The sequence below is a fragment of the Ammodytes marinus genome, assembly GCF_949987685.1.
Source record: "Ammodytes marinus genome assembly, chromosome: 14".
NCBI classification, from domain to species: domain Eukaryota; kingdom Metazoa; phylum Chordata; class Actinopteri; order Uranoscopiformes; family Ammodytidae; genus Ammodytes; species Ammodytes marinus.
Window position 1 is genome coordinate 10,146,062 of NC_137218.1, and position 21,005 is coordinate 10,167,066.

Genomic DNA, 21,005 nt, shown 5'->3' on the forward strand with positions numbered 1-21,005 from the left:
GGTGACAGGAAAGCAACTAGTCTAGTTATGGCCTGGTTGCTGCTCCAGGAGTTGCAGTTCTGGAGCTATTGATAATGTGTTTTTTGTGGGTGACCACTGATGCACAAGTGCCTACTGCATTTTTATTTGTATAATGTAGTGGTGCAGTGACATTGAAGGCCGAATCTTAGGGCCAGTGCTGATAGAACAATATGTGTATGGATGCAAATTGCGGATCTACAAGCTGTGGGCAGGTGCAAGTGATACGGGAGTTAGTAGGGATCCCGAGTCATGAGACCTATCCCGATAAGAATCCAACCGGCTCAACGTTGTTGTTCTGTCCATCCTCTATTGCCTTATTCTTCTCGCTGACGGACAACACAGAGGATTCGGAGTCCACCACTATCTTCCTTGACCTGTTGAGTACCGAACATCATCATTAGAACACAAATATAGTGGCTAAAACCATCCATGGGAACGCCCCCCAGATAAGTAGATGGAGATGGATGGATGCCATCTTCATCTGCTGCATGCATCAGGGGGCGTTCCCAGGCAAATGTGGAGATATAATCTCTCCATCTAGTTATAGGTCTTCCCCAGGTCCTCCTCCCAGCTGGATGTTCCTGGAACACCTCCCTAGGAAGGCGCCCAGGGGGCATTCTTACCAGATGACCCAATCACCTTAAATGGCTCCTTTCTACACAAAGGAACAGCGGTTTTACTATGAGTATCTAACGGATGCTAAGACTATCCCCAACGGAGACACCAGACACTTTCATGTGAAAGCCAATTTCTGCTGCTTGTACCCGGGATCTTGTTCTTCGGTCATGACTCGGCCATAGGTGAGAGTAGGAAGGAAGATTGTCTGGTAGATCGAGAGCTTCACCTTGCAGCTAAGGTCTTCTTTCATCACAACAGTGAAGTAAAGTGAGTGCAAAACTGCCCCCGCTGCTCCAATTCTCCGGCCCATCTCCCGCGCCATTGCGTCCTCACACAGACCCGTCCCTACCCGTAATGGGAAATCCACTGGCTAAATGAAATGACATATTTTCGGAAGTTGTCAAATAATCAGTACTTCTAAAGCCCAAGGTATTCTGATCACTCGACCAATTTATCTTATTTCAATTGTCGAGAAGGTTGGACAGCCACCTCAGCCTTTTACAAGAACATAGGTCCTGTCTCAAGTAATTTTTCAGTATCTATTTAGTATGAACTTTATGTTGACTCATGACATGTAATATTGTTCAATTATGTAGACATAAGAAGATGATATGCTTACGTCCAGTTTCTGTTCTTATAAAATATCCTTCCCTGTCTTAATACTAGGGCTTTCCCCCGACTAAGAATGTACCCAGTCGAATCTGATTCGCCATGTCTTGCCTATGCTCGACTGACAGTCGAATCATGTGTTTTTTTTTCCTGCTCATTTATCCATATTCTCATTTGCGAGACTACCGTGGTGATTTACAGTATAAACGCACAATAAAGGGCTCTATACACATTATCGCCTTGGCTGTGTAATAGCACGCTGGCTGTACTATTATATTCCTATGGAAGCAGCGGCCCGGCCGGGCATTCCACTGGTTTTGTGACGGCTCCGCTGCGGTGCTCCTCGGACGCAAGACTCCAGCCATCGGCAGTGCAGACTCTGGGCATGAGTCACGAGCCCGGGGAGTTCCCGTTCAGTAGGCCTAGTTACAGAATTACACACGCAGCGATCGACTACTCCTCCCGTCAAAATATTATAATATATAAATATTACTATTGTTTAGTTCTGTTATTTTCTTGGATCCTTCTTGCATGAGTAAAAATCACAACTTGTTTTAACATTTACCAACAACATCTCATTCTCATATAACTATTAATATTCAGTCAACATGTTTCACATGTTTTCTGCATTAATCCACCCATGTATAGGTGTCGGATCGTCTCCCACTGATAACCACATCACTGTCCTTTCACACTATCCTATATGCTTGTTACCTGCCAGCGAGTTAAAGTTTTGTTTCATCTTTTAAACTAGGCCTGGCTACAGTTAACAAACAACAGAACATTTTTATTAACCACAATGCATGTAGCACAGGACAGTGTTTCTTTAACACTTTAATGACAGTTATTTCAAGATGTCTATTATTTGGGGAAGATAATTTGAAGGGCAGGAAATAGAGGGTCCTTACACTTCTCTGTTGAAGACGATGAAGTCTCTCTCGACATTGTCCAATCTTTGCTGCAACTGACAATTCTGTAGGAGAGACAAACACAGAACTGCAACTCAGCAATTTCTTAATAATCATAATTTTTCTCAGCAACATCTATCTGATCAGTCAGTCTGTAGCCTTTATTCTCATTTGTCTATGCAAATGTTGAAAAACGTTGATTTGCTTGGAGCATTTGTGCTGCGATCAGTGCTGAAAATGTCCTCCCCCGTTACGACACTCATCCTCCACTTATACCACACTGTTTCTGTTATTCAAGAAACACAAATACGAGACAACGAGATGGTGCAACCAAACGTGACACGCTGATAGCCAATCATATATCGTTATCACTGTGATGCTATAGTGTGATAGGCTATTGGCGTGTCTCGAGACGGCGAGATGGCGCAGCCAAACGTGACACGCTGATAGCCAATCATGTAACAGTATTATGCTTTTACATGAATGGCTACTAGCGTGTCGTTTTATCGTTGAAGTTGTCGTTTTATCGCCCAGCCCTATACTGTACTTTCCTCATATCAGTTTTTCTTTTATAATAAGATGTCAGATGAAATAATTTACCTAACTTCAGAGGACACTTATGCTCCAATGTCGCCACTTGCTCCATATACATATTTGGCCCACTTAATGATGTAAAAACATCTGGATCCGTCAAGTCAGGCTGTTCTCACAACTACTGTAGTGCCAAGACAAGTAAACAGGTGCTTTCTCACTCTCCCAAGGAGGTAGTGAGGAGAAAGATCATAGAGATGCATCATCATCATTATGACACCACTCTCTGTGTGTGTGTGTGTGTGTGTGTGTGTGTGTGTGTGTGTGTGTGTGTGTGTGTGTGTGTGTGTGTGTGTGTGTGTGTGTGTGTGTGTGTGTGTGTGTGTGTGTGTGTGTGTGTGTGTGTGTGTGTGTGTGTGTGTGTGTGTGTGTGTGTGTGTGTGTGTGTGTGTGTGTGTGTGTGTGTGTGTGTGTGTGTGTGTGTGTGTGTGTGTGTGTGTGTGTGTGTGTGTGTGTGTGTGTGTGGCTGAGATCCAAACCCATTTGGGCAAGAAAACAACAAGTGCAGGAGGTTGTTTTCTTTTGTTTCTGCATATGTTGAATTTCCTTGTATACACATTTCTCTAACCTATTTACTAAAATCAAATAAGGAAAAAAAAGAGATTACACACATGAAAGCGCACATAGCGTACACATGAGTACATGCTGCTGCCCTCTAGTCAGATTAGCCCTCAAAACCTTCAAGTTCAGGTTTCTGAAAACCTCTTCAGGGGATAAATGGCTGACTCCCTACCCATTGCTGTCACTCACACAGTGTGGCAGTGTGTCTCTGTACAGGTGCAGCCACAGTGGGGGCAGCCCCTGTCAGACCAAAAGCCAACTAACTAATTAGGGCAGGGAAATAGATTGAGTTGAAGTATTGTGTCAAAATATGAAAAAGGAACATAAAGAAGAAGGTGCACTGTGTCCATTGTTTTATAATTTTGCATGAGAGATGGAGAGTGTACAGTATAGACACAAAAAGTAGGTCTATGATTAGCACATATGTTAATTGAAAGTGAAAGGATCTTTCTGTGGGTAACTGGGATACTGTCACAGTAGTATCGGGGAGGGAAATGGAAAATGCACTAGGACACAAAAGGAACATAACTGCATAACCAGCTATCAAAGACGGACTAGACTGGGAGAACAGGGTTTAGCTTTTGTGTGTGTAATGCAGAATACCAAAAGCACAAAGAAACAGGCAGGCAGGCACACACAAAGGAGGAATACCATGCATAATGTGTCAGTGATTTATGTGACGCATAAGAGATATGACAGATGAGAGGCAAGCTATGATGTAGCATCTCTCTGATGTTGTCGTAAATACATATTCTTAGTTAGATTTATAGGCATTCCAGACAATAGGAAAACCAACCACCTCTGGTTTATGTGACCTGGAAAGGAAATGCAGCTTCATTTCCTTAACCCTGGTTATAGAAGTTATACATCAATCAAATATTTCCTAACTTATGCTATGAATAAGAATAAGGTAATACCATTAGAAATACAAAACCATTTCATTAAGTCAGTACTAGTTTCCCTTAGTCTTTGTTTCCTATTCTTACTCCATAAACTAATGTTTCCCTGAAAGGTTCCTATCATTATTTAATTAGGATACTTCCTCTTTGCCAGAATGGGCCATCGGATGACAAATGTTGTCCAGCTGCACAGTGAGATATCACTGATATAACAATGGGCAGGTCTCCACAAGCAGCTGTCAGCTTTTATGAAACATGGCGCACTTAAGCCAGCTCTGACTTTTCATTGCAAGCAGGTAAGGTATGTGCTTTGGAGTCTAGACCACACAAATTGCTTCATATCTCTTAGAAAACAGTCTCATAAAAATGTTCTAATGTGCCTATGAGTGTGACAGGGTCCGAACGTTTTGAATGGCATTGGTTGTATGCATGTTTATTCGATAGGTAAGATCGGTGTGCATGCTTACTGTCTGTGCATCAATGTTGTTGGATATCCTACTTCACTATTACTGTTAAACACTCACATATTACATCTTGACCTAATTTATTTGAGTTGGGTCTCCCTGTAAGAACTTTCAGAGCTTTTACAGTACTGTCTTGAATTTGACAGAAGCCTAGAATTAGGTTGGGCCTTTCTTCTTATACTGATCGATTTGATTCCTGAACTGTAAGTACAGTGCTTCTGGTAAACAGACCTGGCTACCTGTTCTAATGGTACATTACTAAAATCTATCTTGTGAGGGATTTCTTTTTAGTGGTAAATGTCGGCTTTAATCTTCAATGTAGAAATAGTAATTATACTGTATCTCTTACACTTTGATATATCGCTGCAGCCTGGCAATTGACAAAGGACAAGCAGTGTGACACACCTCGCTGAACTAGTTATTTGACCTGTGGAGTTAAAAAATACAAAATATAGCTCCGGAAGAAACCCTCAAATGTCAACCTGACCTTTCCTTTTACACAGTGCTTTAGGGTTTCCTCCAAGCTTTTCAGCACTGTAGGTGTAGGTCCTATTTTTTATTTATAATGCAAGTAAAGACACATGACAAGATTAAATCACTGCTGCCTATAAACGCGTTCACTATCACTGCATTTATGTATGTGTGTGTGTGTATGTTCATCCCACTTCTCTCACTTGACCAAGTGATCATTAACCTTTCAGTGCTCTCATCTTTGTTTTCTATAAACAAGGTAGAGGATAACAGCTGATTTATGAGGACAAAGTGACAGACTGAAATACTACAGAGCTAGGTCTAGGTGATTGCCATTTTTGCCTTACCCCATACAGACAAGGCCAGTTGCCCATTTGTTATCATGAAGGTGAAGAAGGACAAAGCTCTGAAATGTGACCTCTACCTTCTTAATAGCACCCCAGACACATTTAAAAGCAAACTAGCCTAGACTAAACTATACAGTCTTCTTTAGTGAATATGATGAACACTGAGAGGACGACAAACCTTTTTGAGGTATGTAAACAAAAACATTTGTTCAGATTTATATTTAAATATATTTTTGAGAAACACCGGTACACAATGAAAACAGTCTTCCTTGTGTCTTGAAAAGTATCCCTTACTGCTTTCAAGTTGGAAACCTTACCTGTGGAGACCCATCAGATCCCTGGTCCTTTGTTTTTCTAGCAAGCCTTTTTTTCTTCTTGTGAAGGGGTTTGGACTCCAGGATCATTTCCTCCAGCTCAAAAGTTGGGTCACAGTTTAGTCTCCGCCTCTATATAGACATATACAGGCACACATTTAAAAAAAAAATTATAATAATTCTGGGTAGTCTTTTGAAGCATTAGTTTTTTTTTCTAGATGTCACTTTTATCTTGGTCTTGCCTTAAATTTATTTTAAAACTAACCTTGTCATAGCCTTTTTTTTTTTTTTTAAGTCTAACAACCGTAAATTCAAGTGATTTCTTGAACTCTGAATCGCTAACTTTTTTGTTTGAATGGCCGCTACAAAACTGTGTAAGTAGTTTGTTGTATGTTTCTTTACCAATGTTGAAAAGGAACCTTTTTCCCAAAGATCTTAATATAAAAAGCATTTGAATACAGCACTTCTAAATGTTTGCCATCTGAATCTCATAAAACGTTATGCAATGATTAAATCTGAAGTAATACAATTCATACCGAACAGAATGATGCAATGCACATTTTTGTTATTCTTCAGGATCAAGGCTCAAACAGCAGCAAGCCAATAAGCATACTGGGAAGTTAGGGAAAAAAAACATAATTGCTGAGTTCTCCCTGTCCCTCCCTATAATTGTTTTATTAACCTTTATTTATACAGGTAAAATCTCATTGAGACCCAGGGTCTCATTTACAAGAGAGACCTGTTCAGGTAGGCATCAGCAGCAACACAAAGTTACAGACTAACTAAACATACAGGAGACACAACACAGAACACAAACGGTAAAATAACGCAGTACAAAGGGCAAAGAACAAATTAAGTACAAGTTAAGTTATGTACAAGTTATAAGGGACTAAAGACAGTGGATAGGCCTATAATTAGATAGAGAGACACTTTCGATTCCCCATCGATCCTCTGTGTTGTTCCTCTGCTCTGCCAGTCTGGCCTGGGGGAATACACTGTGCTGAAGTCACTATAGACTTTGAATTGAATAAGCTAATTTAAGTACTTTTCTATTAATTTAATCACTTGCACAATTATACTAATTATATTATAGTGTCGGTGACTGACCAACAGGGCAGCTATAAATATTATTAGGTCATTTTAAAGAAGAAATTCCTCCAAATATATCTAGGGTTTGAACTGTTGGTCCGACAAAAAAAGACATTTGAAAAACAGAAGAAAATGGGCAGAAGAAAATTGTGATTAATGAAGTTTTAATTGACTAAACAATTAACCATTGCAGAATACTTGATTCTAAGGGAAATTGTTGTAGAGCTGTAGGTCGACATGCGGTTATTTTTTTTATCTTGGACGCACATGGCCTAGAGGTAAGGTGGCCGACCAGTAACCATGAGGTCGCTGGTTCGATCCCCGGCACCGGACAGGAGGGTGTTAGTTGTAAAACTAGCAGAGGCTGGTATTGTGTCTACGGTGCCCACCATCTCTACCATTGTGTCCTTGAGCGAGACACTTAACCCCAAACTGCTCCAGGGGCGCTGTACTGTGGCTGACCCTGCGCTCTGACCCCCTCCGAAGTGTGAGGGGATATGCGAAAAGACGAATTCCAATGTGCCTCGTGTACAATTGACAAATAAAGAACTTAAACAATTGTTATGCTTTTGGCTTATTCAGTCCACACACTCAGTGGAAGATCCAGCTCAGCCCAGCAGGGGGCGGTGTCTACATCTTGACTACAAAATATTAACTGAAGAGTGGGTAGTTCTGGCTACACCTTTTCATTTTCCCTGGGCTGTTATGGCATTTAGTCAAATACTTGTTTGGGAATAACTATGGTACAATAGAAAAAAAGGGTTTTCAGGTGTGGATTGTATTTTTGTTCTGATTTGTAAAATGAAGCAAAATCATGTTATCATATTTGGATGCTATTCATTTGGATAAAGGCTTCCAGATGGCATCATATAATATTTGTTCATAGTTCATTATGTCTCATTTTGTTTTTAAAATCATTGGACAATGTAGTATTTTTTGCCAAACGTTAGGGAGACCGTGTGGTGGATGTGATCAGCAAAATATAGCAAGACAATGTCAGAAATAAACATTCTATTCTTTCCCATTCAGACGTGAGCATTCAATGTAGTCGCAGCATACTGAGGCCGTGCTCAATTTAATTTGGATACTCACATTGGGAATAAAGCCCGGAGGAAGCTGTTTGCTGAGCACTGCGTCCCAGTTGACCTCTGACATGTAGTCCAGATCCTGTAGCTCTGCTAGACAGGAAATGCGCTTCCGGACATCTATGCAAATTAACTGAAGGAGACAAAATACTGCAAGTAAGAACTGGGGGGGCATGGTCGAAAAGTTAAAAGCAGCCCCCCTAAAACATAAGTTCATATTTGCCCTGAAGGATGTTTCTGGGAAAAAGGATGCAAGACAACAGGGTTGGAGGGGGAAATTATTGAGGAAAGCACAAGGTGAGGATAGAGGGAGATAAAGAATGACAAAGGAAAAAAAATAAAATGAAAAATGAAATAGGTCTGCATATTGGAAGCAACTGATGAGGGGAATTCAATTGGTTGTGAAGAGTGAAGGACAAATATATTGAGCTTGCAATTTTCTTCTTACACTTTTTTTCACGACTTTTCTTTTTCCATTTCCCTCTTTCAGTTAAACACACACACTCTCTCTTCTCCCTTCACTCCCATATACACACATTTATGCAACAAGAATGCCAATGAGGTACAAGTAGTCTGAGCACGGAGCAATGCAACAGTTTGACTGCAGTGGATTTCTGCTAAGACAAAACCCAAGTGCCACAGCAACAGTGTATCTGTTAGGTTTGGCTCAGTAGTGATAAGGAGAGCAGACTGTTGACAGGTATTTATGAACAGGCTGTTAAGGATTTAAAAATATGCAAATCACATTAAAAGAAGAAAATACTACATTTTAATGGAGTGATCGGAATAATCTTATTGTTCAATGCAAAGACATATGTCTGCAATATTTGTACCTTTTTAATTAATTGTTTTATTTATTTTTAATGCATAACTTAACACCGTGAGTCACTGTCTTTCACCAACAACACACATTCCTCTTTTTGAATACTGAATGTAAATAATGAATACAATTCTAAAGCTGTGCTGAACACTGCCAGATTTTCGTGTACAAATAAATCTCTTGTATACAGGGTGGGGCTGCAACAATGAAAGTGACCCCCGTAAATTAAGATTCTGTAAATTCACCTTTTTGCCTAAATGAAGTGTTGCTGTCAGGTATGGCTAATTGTCTTCCCACAGGAAATAAAGAAATCAAACCTCGGAGCAAAATCCAAACTATCTAGTAACAAAAGTGTAACTCTGAAAATCATGACTCACCATAATTAGATATTTGCCTCTAGTTGTCAATAAGTATTTAAAACAACTGCACAACAGATGCATGTGCTACTGATTGATCTCTTGGACATCTTGTGCAGGTGCAACATTTGACCTCCATAACCCCAAACATAACGTAAGGTTAGCAGACCAAACAAAAACAAATCCAGACAAAATAAAACTTTCGTCAAAGTATTATATACTAAAAGTGAAGGCAGTCAGTTGCTTTTAAAATTGTATCTTTACAATTGTTCACTCTCACCTTCCCACATTTGAGAGAGACTTGGTTAACTAATTATTCACCAGAGAGAGTAACTCCAGATTTTCACCACTGTTACATGCCACTATTAGATTGTTCACTATGCAGGAGTGGTATGTAAGAGACAGTCAGCATCTCTTGATTCAACCACCTGAATGTCAATCTCATTCACCTTTCTGAGAAGAGACTTCATCTCCAAAGACCAGGCTACTGGGTAGGTGGGATGGACCTTGTGGAAGGTCTGCAGGATCTCATTTGTTGGTGTACTAGATCTCATCACATATGGTCTCTGCAAAGAGGAGAGGAGAAAAAACACAGAGCCACTTGTATTGCTTGTTGTCGTGCCCTGGAAGAGTTTCTTAGATCAAGTATTCGACTCTCTCTACTCTCTGTTCCTCTTCTCTTGTGCTCACCTTCTGTGAACCCATTTTCTGCACTGATAAGGACAAACGATAAGGGAAACAGAATAATGGACTATTCCCACAACACAACTTAAACTCTCTGCCATTTGTTGTGAGAGGGTGTGCTGTGAGTCAGAAAACAAAGGAAAGCCTGATGAGATTTTTTTTTTTTTTTAAGAGCAGTCCTTCACCACTTTCTGGTCTCTGATCGTGGTGCTTGTTTTTTTGTCTGCCCCAAAATCAATTGTTTATAGAATAGCAAATGCAAGGCAAATATTCTTTTAAAATTGTCTCTTTTTTACACACTTTTAATGCCATGCCACAGTGAAGAAAAACCGGTAAAAAAGTAAATAGAAATCGGGCTTGACATGCAACCAAGGTGGATGCCTTGCCAATTTAAATTTTCATGACAGGCTCTTTCCCGCATAGCATTTATATTCCGATTCTACAGAGTCCCATACAGAGCACACATAACGTGTCTGGTAACCAGTAATTTATTCTTTTGTCAGTTGTTCAGAAGGTAGAAATTTGCACATGTATGACAATTCATTTGAAATTGACCATGCTGTATTTGTGTTCTCTCCCCAGGATAGGAGAAGTGTCATGGAATTTAAAAACAAAACCAATGCTGGAGGTCAGGGATATGAGAGGCAGTGATTGATTTGTAGTTTTGAAGAGATACTGGCTTTTCCAGCTCTGCACCTGCAATCAGTGATCAGGCCTGGCAGGGAAGCATAATTAGTTAGATAGGAGTTAAATGTTCTCAGCAAAAGCTTGAATGAACCAAGTGAGACTGGGTTGGAGTTTCAGAGAAAAATAACATGAAGCAAAGTTTGAGAAGGTTCTAAAGGTGCCCTGAGCTGGATAACATTGAGCTAGCTCTCCATTTTTTTCAAAACCCAATCATTCTGCTCATCCAACAGGCCAGTTATTAATGCCCTGACACAGATGGATGCCTTACAGATTTGAAATGTTGTAGTGGAAGAGAGTCCCTTAGGAGATAGAAAGATGAAGTGGAAATTCATTTTCCAGGCGAGGGTGGTGTGGGGAGAGCGGGTTGAAGGAAAGTTTAAGAGAGGAGAGGGATTACATAGTTGACACAGATTTTACAGGAACTTCCATAGAGTGAAGTATGGGAAAGTGAGGGAACTCTTGGGGGGATCTTCCTGCAGCACGGAACAGGCAAACTTGCCTAGTGTGAGTGTGCCCTTAAGTTATTATATAGAGGAAGTAAGATGTAAGTCTGAGATCAGAATACATTGTAGATAACGTGATGGAACTCTGCTGTAAAATAACTGTTCACAAGTTTATGGAGAAAGGTGAGACTGAGAGCCCTGACATGTCTAGATAGAGTCATCAGTTTCAGGAACACGTCATGACAGCTGCAGATCAGTCTCAGGTGTTCTGGGTCCTTGACAGTGTAAATAGAGGTGACTGTAGTTTGTGGAATCATCATCCTGAAATATGAGAGTAAATTATGCAGCTGTAGTCTGAATATGAATAGGCCAGCTCCTGATATGGCAAAGAGAAGATTGAGCGAAAGCATTATGTCCTGTGTTTATCCCCCTGACATCAAAGTCAAACTCCAAATGGGAGCATTTCAAACTAAAATATTTCCTATTTAAAAAACCAATTCTCATTATATGGCTCTCAAAATAACTCGTCTGACACCCTGACTAAACATTTGAAAAATCTTCATTAGTAAGGTCAGCTAAGATATACAATTCAATCATAGCTTTATAGCCTTTCTTTTGTGAAGGCTAAAGACTTGCTTTATGTCCGCTTCTCTACTGACAGGACATTTCAAACACTGCAGTAAAGTGTGCCAGGCGCTGCCGAAGTGAGTTAAGATGTGGACTTGATGTTTGTGCACTGTGTGTGTGTCTGAGTTACCTGTCCTCTTAGTAGCTCATAGGCTGTGATGCCCAGCGACCACCAGTCCACAGAGAAGGTGTAGCCAGGGTGGGACCCCTCGAAGTTTTGAAAAAGCTCAGGAGCTGAGAGACAGAAAAATATTGTAAAACCAAATTAAATGGAAGTTTTGTAAGTGATGACACTTCATAGTCATGAATGTTCTAGATAAGGCAAAAAGACCAGGCTATTTCGAATAAATTATTATCAGTGAGAAACCAGAGTTTGTTTTTTCCTTCAGTAAGTGAAAATATTTTTTTTAATTTAAAAATAAAATATGAATATTAATAAGGTGCAAATTAAAAATGTACACAATCACAAACAGGTTTTCTGTCTGGGAAAAGTTATCCAAGCCCTTTCATTGTTTTTCTTCCCTGCTGTGAAGATTAATAATATATTCCATAAAAATGTATGTTCAAATGCTCAAGATTAATTTCCATCATTCATCACTCACCCTCCCTTTTGTGATTCTTTGATTGCATTAAACTTTAAAAATCAGTGCCGTGAGAAACGTAATGCACAGTCGGCTCTTTCAAGAGTACCCATGAATTATCTATTGCACCACAGAGTATTCGCAAAAATCTAGTCACACAAGATCATTATCCACCATGAGCAGGCACTGTATAAAAACACATGGGCTCACACACACACACGCACACACACACATGCACACAGGAACGCGCGCGTGGACACACACACACAAACAGAAAATATGTACTGCCTCGTCATTCATGGCCCCCTGAAATCCTGTTAGCTGATCTGATCTCTTGAGCTGAACACACATCGACCTGATCACTACTGTACTTGGTCATCATTCATGAGAAGGACAACCACAGCGGGTCTGAAAAGTGGTAATGTTGTAAATATGTAACTGAATTTGGCTTATGGTACTTTAGGAGAGAAACAAATTGTTGAATTGTAGGGGTGCATTTTCTGCTTTTCTTCATCATTCCTTCACCAATAATTTAAAAACTCAGAACAATCATGCTTTTAAACCTGCTCTAGACAGGGTTTTCTATAGAGTGGAAAGATTGGGTGTTAAAATTGTCTCCTCACATCTAGTGATGAATCAACAGACATGAATAAAAAGAGACAAGAGACAAATTGCAAAGGAACCATGGACTTTCTAGTGAAAACTGGCCTTTCCAACGTTTTGTCTCTTAACATCTAATTGTTATACTCTGGAATTTAGTTCACTGTTTTTTTAATGAAAGATCCAAGTTTCAAACAGTTTCCTCCATCTTCTTTCATGACCCTGTTATATTTTCTTGTGAAGCATCTTACTTACCCATGTATGGCTTGGTCCCAGCGATGGACGTTGCTTTTAGATCTTCTTTCACAATGGCTGCAATGTTGAAGTCGGTTAGATGGACGTGCCCTGTAGAGTAAAGACATTTGATTACCATAACGTGACACAGCACGTTTTAAATACACCTGTTCCAGTATATGACGTATGAACCCCATACAGTGTATCAGACCTGTAAGATCACAGACCTCTCTTAACACCATCAATATACAGTAAACTGTGTTCCCCTTGACATTGTAAGCTTTTTCTTTTGGAATTAAATGTAGGCACATCTTATATGTAGCAGGTATCCTACTTAGTATGCCAGTGTGAGATACTGTATGTGAAACTAAGGATCAAAAAGTGTGTGTGACGATATTGTGTATGAGCTGAAAGAGTGTTTCAGTAATTTCAAAGGACAAACCATTGACCCGTGTTACGCTGTGCAAGATGGCCCAAAGTATATTTTCCATGCACACTGAGCACACGCTAATGAGTTGTATGTCTGTGGGTGTGTCATACTGAGGGAGAGAGCAAGACAGAGCAGGAGAATTTTTGCCGCAGAGTGATTGTTCGCATGAATGGTTGTCCCTGACAACCCCCATAAACACATACAGTGAAAGTACACACAAAAGCCGACAAACCATACAATACACTTTTAAAAAAAGAACTAAGATTTTATCACACACAAAGAAACAGATAACTACGTGAGAATATAAGGCAGGCAGGAGCTGGCCAGGTTAAGAGTTTATTTACGCAAAGATACTGAGCCTTAAAGATAAGAGAAATGCACTCCCTACTCTCTTTTCCCTCCCTCCCCCATATCTTCCTCCTTTGTCCTCTTATTATTATCCAGGTTTGAATTTTCTTGTCCCTCCATAAATTCCATATCTTTTTTACTTTATGCTCTTACTTTTTTTTAAATACCCTTTACAAGTTTGAAATATGCTCACATAATGTATTCATAGCTGTGGTGTGTGAATGTAGCTACACAGTGATGCACAGAGGAGAGATTGGGGATGCTTGGGTGATATAAAAGGACCATTGTTAATGCAGTCTTGAAGACTGTAACAAAGGTGCAGCAGGCCTGAGACTCTAGTTTAGAAGTCAAGTGGAGCTTGAGTAAGACTAGAGCATATTTCATGTTTTCATATTTAATGATGCCTCCTGTCTCTGTCACACACTTATTTACTTCTTACTTCATCTCTCTTAGCTTTGCAGAAGACATACAGTATATAGGACAGTTGTTTTATAGCTAGCAGGAAGAAACAAAACATCATCGAAATTGTGGACTGCTAGCCGAAAACTTGTAGCAAAATAATGTTAATTTGTTATACTGAAAGTGTCATTCTTCCATCAGCTCCAGGGATGGGATTGATCAAACATACGTAACTATTGCTTGTCCATGTTAAACCTCTTTGCTCCAGTTAGGTGTGAATAAATTGTTGATTGGACTTAGACAAGTGTAATTTATAGTTTATTCAAACATGGCATTGTCAGAGAGAGATTAAGAAATGAATTATGAATCTGTAGTATAGAAAATGTTCAGCGCATCGGTTTAAGTAACAGTTCTTTGTCGCTTAGTTACGATGTGGAGAATAAGGGCCACATTGAGTAAAAAAAAAGATTCATCAGAATAAAAGTTGTCATATTACAAGATAAAAACGTTGTAATATTATTAGAAAAAAGTGCTAGTTTTACTCTGTCATACTTATTGGACACAGTGAAAGCAATGTTATAAAGCAGTGGTTCCTGATTGGTAGGGTCCATTGTGAGTGAATCAAAAGTGGGAGAGAATGAGATTTTTTGTTGTTGTTGTATATTCTGGTAGAGCGCTTTACTTTCAAGGGCCATTTCCTTCTGTGGAGGTACTGGCAGGAGTCTGCTTGTTGCATACAGAGAGCAAGCTAATCCGCCTTTGTGCCGTCATATAATACAATTAAAAAACATAAATTATATATATATATTTTTTTTTTTCATGCCATAGTCCTGTTATTGTTTAGCATATTGGCATGTTGCACACAGAATAAACACTTTTCTATTTATTTTTGAGAAACCTAAATATGTCTGAATTAACAGCTTTGCAATGCGTTTAATGTTACAATTTTTTAAGCCTTAATTACTTCTGTCCCTTGCTGTATTTTCCCCCACTGGATTTTAGGCTGATGTTGCACTATTTGAGAAGTGGCCATTTCACTAACTCTGATTATGCATGTGCACTAAAAAAAAGAGAATACATTTCATATCTGAATTTGTTAAAATAATACATGTGGTTCAGAGCGTTACCATTTCAGTACAATCCAAATACAATCCCTTGCTCTAAAATCTCTTATCGGTAAGTGGGAATAACCTCTGATTGTCTCCAGTCAGACTGTGGAAATGTTTGGCGGCTGAACAATAGTTCAGCAGGTTATGCTGGCTTAGTTACCTAATGTTTTAGTCGGATTACCTCCACAACTGTCGAGGTTTGATCCCTGGGTCGTGTCACACTGCTGAATATCTCTTCTATTTTTAATCTCTCTGCACTTAGCTCAAACACACACACAACTGATGACTTCATCATCAACGTATACTGTACACAAGATTACTGTGGGTCATTTTACTCATCCACTTTTAGACTTTTGAACATTTCTACCTGAACATTCTATACAGTATAAGCTTCCTGAAACATGACTCGAACTACATCGGCTTGTTTCACGAATTGGAAACAGAGAAGCCACAACAGAAGTTTAGCAGCCCTCTTGAAACTCTCATATCTACATATTATTATACAGTCGGAATCTTGGCTAAAAAGAATGTGAGGAATAAAGTTCTACCTGGCTCAACTCCTGCGTAAGTGGGAAGTTAGAAACAAGATATGCACACTGTACTGACAACTACCAGCATTTGTTTGATCTCACACTGATGTTTGTAATTGTCAGATGTACTTATGTAGACAGTGATCTGCGTGAGACATGCAAGACATCGCATCAAGTATACCACAACATTTCGGCTTCTCCTCAGCAATGGCAGCATCCTTGAACTACACTACCTTAACATTGGTACCTATTTTCAAGTCCATCATTTTAAACTACATACATGTTTTACATTTAACACATGTCAGCTAGGGCATGGCTTTATCCTAGATTATCATGTATTATAAATGAAATAATATCATATCCCTTTTTAATGGTGAATGGGTCTAAATACTATTGTGGGATTTGCTTTAGATATCATAATAGTACAATGCAAAAGAGGGACTCTGCTGCTAAATCATAATGATGAAATAATCCCCATACATTTTCCAGCATTTCAAATTATGCCCATTTACATTTATGAATCCATTACTTAGCTTCTCATTTATATGGGGACATGCTTGTCTTCACATAACACATTTATTTAATTAATATAATTTGTATTATATAAAAAGTGGCCAAGATAAGTTTTTATCAATACGTTTTTAAAGGGACTTTGAAAAATACCATAAAACAACTAATCAGATGTGTTTCTGTCTTTGTGTTATAACTTGAAGGTATGATTTGATTGTAATGCCTTAATGTAATGCCGTTGTGTGCGTGCTCACAGTTGATTACCTAGACAACGGCCCTCCTGGAGCTTCTCTTAGCATCCTGAGGCTGTTTAACAAGGCAACATCGCACATGTAAGAGTTAATTGTTTTTCCTCTATATGCAGCAGCTCCCAAAGGACCACAGGAAGAACCAGTCAATTCTAGCTCGCAAAATTGACTTGGTGTGTGTCTAGTCGAACAGCCCGCTCCCCCCTCCTCTAATACCTCATGTTGTTTTAAATGTTAGTGAAGAAGTAAACTACAGGTCTGCACACTCAGCGGGCATGAGGAATTGAAAAGTGCTTATTGAGTTTGAAAGGACACACACGCATACAGAGAGGGAGAGAAAGCAAAGGTGAACGTTTGATGTCCTGTGAAAATGAGGCTGAGGCTGACTAAGCCGTCTGTCTCTCTCTTCTCCCTCTTGATGTCCCTCCGAATTCACGTATTTCCTACTCTCTTTGTCCACTCTTTTTTATTATTCCTTTGACGAGTCCTTCTTTCTAGAAGTGGTTGCTCATCACTTCCCTTGTCTTATCCTTGTGGCTCTCCCTGTGTGTCTCACTTTTTCTCCGATCTTACCTTTTTCACTCACTCTCTCTCTTTCTCCTTGCCTGCTTTCGGTTTGTAGCGACAGCAGGGCTGCCATCACACATATTCCCTCAGCTCCCTCAAACAGATCCTGAGTGCCTTCAGACCTCAGGACTTTTGTTGATGACGTGTGAGTTTGTGTATGTGTGTACACTATTTGTTTCTGGTCTTGGGTGGGTTTTCATTGGTCAAGCTTGACCACTTGGTTCTAGTTATCGGAAATGATATCTCAATCTCCCCCCAAAATTTTTTTTCAACCATGTTAAAACTATCTTTAAGGCTTTGCCTTGAGCGAGGACTTCCATGTACAACCTGAATCGTAAATTAAAAGAAATCTCTGCTGGAAGACTGGCCAACTCATCGTGTCAACAAGATTCATGGAACTGTCTGTGCTCAGCTAAGAAATAGCCCAGAACGTGACTGGCCTGCACAGGTCCCTGAACTCAACCAAATCCAACCCCTTTGGGTTGAACTGGAACATGGACTGAGAGCCGGGAATCCCTGCAGCATACCAATGCCCATGGTTTCGTCTTACAGGTGTAATATTGTAATACTATGGTATTGCAGTGCACAAATGCACACTGTACCCTCATCGTGCTTATCTTTGAATGTCTGCGTTTGCCTACAATGAATCCTCACACAAAGTACTCTAATATTTCTCTTGATTAACATATTGATGAAGAAATTTACAGCCTCTCTTTATGTGGCCTTGATTTACAATTGCTCTCAACCATCTGACAAACACACACAGACACTTACGCATATGATGAGTTTTAATCAATCATATAGAGCAGTATATCTTTATAACAGCAGAGAGGAGGCGTTATGAACCCTGTGCACCACACTTCTGTTACATAACTCACTTATGTCATCGCATAGTTCAGATTAACAAAAAAGACAATGTAAATGTCAGAGTAAATAGAAAATAAACATGCACATGTGCACTCTTATGTTGCATTTGTAAAATAAAGGTATAAGGTATTTCCCTTTTTTATGTTGCAAGGCCTTGACCCAGAGGGTTGTTGTTTGGAAAAATCACGTTTGTGAGCGATCACCATTTGAGCCAAGTACACTATTATTGCTATATTACTGCTAGACAAATATAAAATATTTTTGTAAAAACATTATTGTTCAGTTTCTTGAATTTAAATAACACTCACTCACATCCATATGATGGACAGATAAACGAAAACAGAAAAAGAGAATTAGAGATTGATTATCTTACCATGCTCATCCAATAGTATGTTGTCAGGTTTGATGTCTCTGGAAGGGAAAACACAACAAAAACAGTACAGTGAGGTAAGTATCTGTTTTGTGTAAATGTGTTGTGAGTAAAAGCCGGATCGCAAGTCATTTCTGTGCTTATTAATGACATTCTAATTTGTAGTGTTGTTTGGCGAACAAACAGTAGTGACATTTGCCAAATCTGCCTTAAAGAGAAAAAAACTAAAGTCTGATCAGGCTTGTATTTAGATAACAATAGTTAAATAGAAAATGTAAAGTATGAATAAGAAAAACACCAGTTTGGATTAATTGTTTAAAACAACCATTCTTGATATTAACCAAACTCCAACAGCATGGAGCCTAGTGAAGTCATGGTTGTGTAGATAAATATGTATACAGTATATATATGTATATATAATCACAGTCATATGTAGTGCGCTCCAGTCCATTGTATCTCTAAACAATAGTTTTTCCATATTTCTTATACCTTTAAATGCATTCATTTTCACAAGGACAGCACATATTTGACTAAGTATTTAGTAAGTATGAGCCTACATCACACTGTCGTATCTGTTGCAACATTTTAGTTAGGTGCGAGGTAGAAGGTGCAAAGTTTTCCACAGTGACAGGAGATCCTAAAACCACTTTGAATGCACACAACTGGTTAGTTGTTTAGGTATGACAACTTTATTGCAGGTCATCAGAAGTGTGCATCATGCCTTAAACTTTTATTCAAATTAGACGTTTATTAGAGTATGACTTTTGCTCTTCAGGCCGAACAGAGATATTATTCATCCCCTAAATTGTATTCCCATCAGACCACTGGTGTCAGACTCAGATGACATCAATGGTCTGAATATTGGTCCCCCAAGTCTTATCAAATCACATCAAGTCCCATCAGATATGTCAATTAAATGGACTTTAAAGTAGTAGAGCCTTTATTTTGGTTTGTTGCAACATCTTTAGTAATACGCCCACATGGCCTTCGTGTTTCTACACCACACAAGCTTCTCACAGTTCACCTGTAAATACAACTGTGTGGGTAGTACTCTGATGACGTATGATTTTCTGTAGGTAGCACTCTCTGCTTTGTCTTTCCTGACAGGGAGGTTAAATTGCCCATATTAATTACACAGTTCCCATACTTATTTTTACCCTTTTCTGTTTGCTGAAGTTGAAACAAAACACCCTCTGTGTGCCTGAGTTGTACCCACAACTGGATGCACAATTCATCAGATGCTTCCAGGAGGTAAGTATACACAGTAGAATGACTCACTATTGGGTTGAATCATTTCGCTCCAGTGAATGACAAAAAAGGACATATAATAGCACCAGACCAAATCTTTAAAATGGCACAATGTTTCACCACTGTGGAGCGGGTGTGTGACAAACACAAATGCAATGTGTAAATCTTTTAAGGGGGAGGAAGGGACAGCAGGTTAACCTGTGGGAGAAGCTGAGAAACCCGAGAAGAGGAACAGGTGTAGACTGTGGCTCTTACCAAGGTCACTGCCTTTTCCTCTCTTTCCTCACGGTTATCGTTTTTTCTTCCATTCTTCCAGACATATGTTTGTTTCTTTGCACTAATTATTTTCTCTTTGTCGTTGACACTTAATACATCCCAAATGGCCCCCTGAAGCAACACAGTGATTCCACAAGCCAACACTATTTGGAAGCAGAAAACTACCTGTACACTAAGAGATGTATTGCTTTTGATGTTAAGATTGAAAAGGTTTATGCTACTGTACTGTAGAGTATGTGTTTATTCATTTATTTCCTCATAAATTTGTTCTCACTGTTTCTGCAATTTCATATCGTTAATTTTCGTCCCTTTTTATGGAAACCAGTTTCTTAAAACACTTTAATTCAATATCTTTTGAAGGCGTTAACAAGGAAAATGAGCCATTAGTCACTTAGTCCACAATGTGTTTTGATGCCGGCTGTATTTTGAAGAAAATTGGCATACGTTTGTTGTTCTGATTACTCATTTGTGATAAGTGCTGTCCTTTTCTTTCTTCTCCTCAAAGTTGCACATAATAGATGTTCTATTAAATTCTCTGCATGTACCAGAACCATTGAAAGTGAATTAAGAGGGAGAAGAATATATTTTAATAACATATTTCAGGGTAACACAGACAACATTGTTACGAGGTCACATAAAGTCACCAGACACACTATCCAAGGTCCCTGGTGACAATTAACCACTTCAAAGAACTGTTCATAGCCCAAATTACGTCCCTCTTGGTCATTTATTTTAATCCAAAGCAACACTATTCTTCTCTTTCATCTCAATTTTACTTGTCTCTGTCTGTCTTTGTCAACTTTTCCTTTCTTTCAAAACATTGTCCACTCAGACTACACCAAATAACATATCAACTTATAAGTGTTTTCCTTTTTGCATTTTACATTTTCTGGTCCCACCCCTGGCCACTCACACATAGAGACTTACACTCACACACAGACTAAAACTTGCATGTACAACCACATACACACTATCAGATAATTGCCATCCGCTCCTTACACATTTTTTTCATGCAAGTCGTCCATTTCATAATGCATGTGTGCAGCTGCAGACTAAAAGAGTCGAAGGGCACAGTGTGTGCTTGGCTTCTCTCA

At 39.2% G+C, this 21,005-nt stretch overlaps 1 protein-coding gene across 1 annotated transcript in view; it reads right to left on the reverse strand.

The window, feature by feature from the left end:
• Window positions 1-277: 277 nt before the first annotated feature.
• Window positions 278-21,005, reverse strand: part of stk32a (serine/threonine kinase 32A) — a gene marked incomplete at its 3' end in the record, with an annotated part of 56,132 nt that continues 35,404 nt past the window's right edge. The window contains exons 5-12 of the mRNA XM_080041246.1: window positions 18,391-18,428; window positions 13,031-13,120; window positions 11,725-11,828; window positions 9,603-9,719; window positions 7,985-8,110; window positions 5,807-5,935; window positions 2,157-2,221; window positions 278-395 (exon numbers count right to left, since the gene is read on the reverse strand). Coding sequence (XP_079897372.1) covers window positions 278-395; window positions 2,157-2,221; window positions 5,807-5,935; window positions 7,985-8,110; window positions 9,603-9,719; window positions 11,725-11,828; window positions 13,031-13,120; window positions 18,391-18,428 — 787 coding nt within the window. The remainder of the gene's footprint in view (window positions 396-2,156; window positions 2,222-5,806; window positions 5,936-7,984; window positions 8,111-9,602; window positions 9,720-11,724; window positions 11,829-13,030; window positions 13,121-18,390; window positions 18,429-21,005) is intronic.